Source organism: Phalaenopsis equestris, unplaced genomic scaffold, assembly GCF_001263595.1.
Source record: "Phalaenopsis equestris unplaced genomic scaffold, ASM126359v1 Scaffold000401, whole genome shotgun sequence".
In the NCBI taxonomy this organism is placed as follows: Eukaryota; Viridiplantae; Streptophyta; class Magnoliopsida; order Asparagales; family Orchidaceae; genus Phalaenopsis; species Phalaenopsis equestris.
Genome location: NW_018164843.1, coordinates 29,814 through 33,441, shown reverse-complemented (window position 1 = coordinate 33,441; position 3,628 = coordinate 29,814). Strand labels below are relative to the sequence as shown.

General features: G+C 34.8%; 2 protein-coding genes across 2 annotated transcripts; both read left to right on the top strand.

Moving 5' to 3' along the window:
* The first annotated feature begins 162 nt into the window (after positions 1 to 162).
* LOC110026790 (3,9-dihydroxypterocarpan 6A-monooxygenase-like) lies at positions 163 to 900 on the top strand. Its single transcript, XM_020727921.1, has one exon. The coding sequence runs from the start codon at positions 163 to 165 to the stop codon at positions 898 to 900; it is 738 nt and encodes a 245-aa protein (XP_020583580.1).
* A 372-nt stretch (positions 901 to 1,272) lies between these two features.
* LOC110026795 (cytochrome P450 93A2-like) lies at positions 1,273 to 1,860 on the top strand. The gene has a single exon (XM_020727931.1). The coding sequence runs from the start codon at positions 1,273 to 1,275 to the stop codon at positions 1,858 to 1,860; it is 588 nt and encodes a 195-aa protein (XP_020583590.1).
* The last annotated feature ends 1,768 nt before the right edge of the window (positions 1,861 to 3,628 follow it).

The following is a 3,628-nucleotide window of genomic DNA, read 5'->3' as shown; positions in this document are numbered from 1 at the left end:
CGGAAGATGACGCCAAGTTAAAGATGAAGACGAACTAAGGCTTGAGATCATATGCTTGATGCCTCAAAAAATTCCTACACAATCTACGACAAAGCCTTAACCTTATATATATTGCTGTCGTTGCCTGCATGCATGCTCAATCACCTTAATCAATTAACTATGATGCAGGGCATGTATAGCAGCATCGTGGGTGAAGCCACTCATGCAGCACTTCTACCCTTCGTTGCTCTCTTAATGCTCATTGTTTTTCTCCCTTTGTTTCGGCACTTCCACCAAGACCCTTGTCATCATGTTCATCCTCGCCTACCATCACCTCATCGCTTACCTATCATAGGTCACCTCCACCTCCTCTCAGCCCTTCCACATCAATCCTTCCACCGCCTATCCCAGCACCTCGGACCCATTTTCTCCCTTAGCCTCGGCTCCATACCATGCATCATCGCTTGCTCCTCTTCTGCTGCTCGCGAGTTTCTTAAGACACATGACTCTTCCTTTCCCAATAGACCATTCACTAAGGCTGTCTCCATTCTAACATATGGTTCTTCTAACTTCTCATTTGCTCCTTACGGCAGCTTTTGGCGCTTCACCAAGCGACTCTATATGATGGAGCTTTTCAGCACTCGAACCCTTGAGCAATTTCGCCCAATTCGTCGCGATGAGCTTAGACGACTCCTTGTGGAGTTGCACGCCAAAGCCAAAGAAGGTGAGTTTGTAGACTTGGGCGCAGAGATGACAAAGATGACAAACAATGTGACTAATCGCATGGCTGTTAGCCGACGATGCTCGGGAACAAATGCTGAGGCTGATGAGGCAACTAGGTTGGTGATGCAAACAACAGAGCTGCTAGGAAAGTTTAACGTTGCAGATTATTTATGGTTTTGCAAAAATTTGGATTTGTAAGGGTTTGACAAGAGGTTGCAGGATTTGCACCAGAGGTTTGATTGGTTGATGGAGAGAATTATGGTGGAGAAGGAGAAGGAAAGGAAGAAGATGAAAGGAGCTGATCAAAATATTGAAAATAATTTGAAAGCAAAGGACTTGCTTGATATATTGATGGATATATCTGAGGATGAAGGAGCGGAGGTTAAGCTCACAAGAAACAATGTTAAAGTTTTCATACGAGTGAGTTTTTTTTGTACAACATTATATATAAGTATATATCTTGATATGATTTTTATTTTATTTTAAGCTCGCATGTTTTAATCCAATTTATAACTTCAAGACATCTGCACCGGGGGCACCGATAACACTTCATTAACGGTGCAATGGGCGATGGCTGAACTCATTAATAACCCAATCTACATGCAAAAAGCTAGAGCTGAACTCGACACTATTGTAGGAAATCATCGATTGGTGGATGAAAATGATATTCCCAACCTCCCATATCTTAAGGCCATCGTGATGGAAACACTTCGTCTCCATCCTCCAACCCCTTTAATCCCTCGTGAATCTGACAAAGATTGTATGGTCGATGGCTTCAACATCCCAGCTAAGACAAGACTTTTCATCAATGTTTGGGCCATTGGTCGTGAGTCTAAATATTGGCCCGACCCTCTCAAGTTTATGCCAGAGAGATTTTTAGTAAATGAGGACAATGATAATGTTATCATCGATGTAAGGGGCCAACATTTCCATTTAATACCATTTGGAAGCGGAAGGAGAGGTTGCCCAGGAATAACAGCAGCACTTCAAGTCGTGTATAGTGCATTGGCCTCACTAATACAATGCTTTGAGTGGAAGGTTGCTGGAGATGGAGAGAAGATTGACATGACTGAGGCGTCTGGATTGACGCTGCGGAGGGCTACTCCTTTGCTGTGTATTCCAGTGTCTCGTCACATTAGTTTGTTACCTTTATCATAAGTATATATTTGGGTGAAATATAGTCTATATAAAGTTTGGTAGGTAAAAAATATATGGTGAAGTTGAGTTCTTAATTTATATAAATGATCTCCTCTTAAAATTGATGTATGAAAAAAGAAGTCAAACTCAAAATGAAAAGAAAAGAAAAAAGAAATGAAGAGAACTTAAAAGGAGAGTATGTGAGCTTGAGAGTTGTATTTTGTATTGTGTTATAAGTTGGATTAAAAATATTTTAGTTTATGTGCGACAAATTTCTAACTCCGCTTATGTCTATTTTGATAATATATTTGATATATTGACTTCATGGAATTTGAAATTTTTAACGAAAGTAAAAATAAGTGCACATCCATGCATGCATGGATTCAAGCTCATGAGGGCTTTAAGAAAAAAAAAGTAAGATTCATTAAATGAATAAGAAAATAAATAAGGTTGAATATTTCATAAATTTTTTTTGTTATGTTTCTATGTATTATACATGGATCAAACTATATGTTGTATAAATATCAGTTATATAAAATCTATCCTTACAAAGATTAATACAAAATACCTGTTATAACATTTTTTTTTGTAATGAGAAATGTATGGGAAACATTTAATAAATTTATCTAATCATTTAGTCTTATAAAAAAAGGAGATATGGTTGCCTAGCACTATTTCTTAGCTACGAATCAATGAAGAATCACAGTAGAGAGATTGAATAGAAAACACATAAACCATTGAGCAACAAGCTACTTTAAGGAGGATCATGTTGATTCTGTGATTAACAAGTTAATTTTTTTTTAAAAAAATTATATTTTTAGATTAGCTTTTGATAAACTAATGATTAACAGTGGGAACATGTAGGTGGCATGATGTGGTTGAAGGAAGAACAAGATTTAAAGATTTACAGTAAAAGGGGACTATTTATGATTCAAATAACCTCCATTTGAGGAAATCTATACAACACATCCTAACTTAATGCTTGGGAAAGAAATGGAGGAACATTTTTGTCTCTAATAAAATCAAAAGTAGTTGATGCTTCCAACAAAAATGAGATTATGTTTATTTTTTTATTAAATTCCCTCAAGCATCTCCAATACAAATATATTAAAAATATAAATTTGAGTTAAAGGATGAGATCTGCTTGGTATAATATTTGAGTTAATTATAACTAAATCCATATATATATGTATCAATACAATAAACATAATCAATCTCTCTATTAAGAGTGTAAATAATTATCCCTAATAAGTACCTAAAATCTTAAACTACACAAAATTTTCAACAACTCTTTAAAGTAAGCCAATAGGTTCCATATCTATAAACTAGTTTTGTTTCTTCAAATTAGGATGAAGCCTTAAACAATCCTTGGTAGTATGAGCATGAGAAAAAAATGAATAACATTTTACCAAAAAACTCTTACTAAATAAATGTTCTTTATTAATATCACCTAAACTTCATCCTTGTAGTAACATAAAATGTGCATTTCCATTAATACTCTAACAATAGATGGTGCAAAGAGGGAAAGATTCAATTAATTTTAAGAGGCTGTCCAAAAATTGATGCTTGAGAAGATAAGTTATTGGAGTACATAAAATGGACCCACAAGTGAGGGAATGTTGTCAAAATTTATAGGATAGATGATACTTTAATAACATTAAAAATGAGGGCCTTTTTTACTACATACAACAAAAAATCAATAATATATAAAGTCAGTTTTAAAATATAATGAAATAAAAATTCACATTTGTAATTGAACAATAATATTAAATTGACCTAAATTTTGATT

Excerpts from the sequence above, each read along its gene's own strand:
- LOC110026790 (XM_020727921.1), top strand. The coding sequence starts at position 163 with ATGCAGGGCATGTATAGCAGCATCGTGGGTGAAGCCACTCATGCAGCA.
- LOC110026795 (XM_020727931.1), top strand. The coding sequence starts at position 1,273 with ATGGCTGAACTCATTAATAACCCAATCTACATGCAAAAAGCTAGAGCT.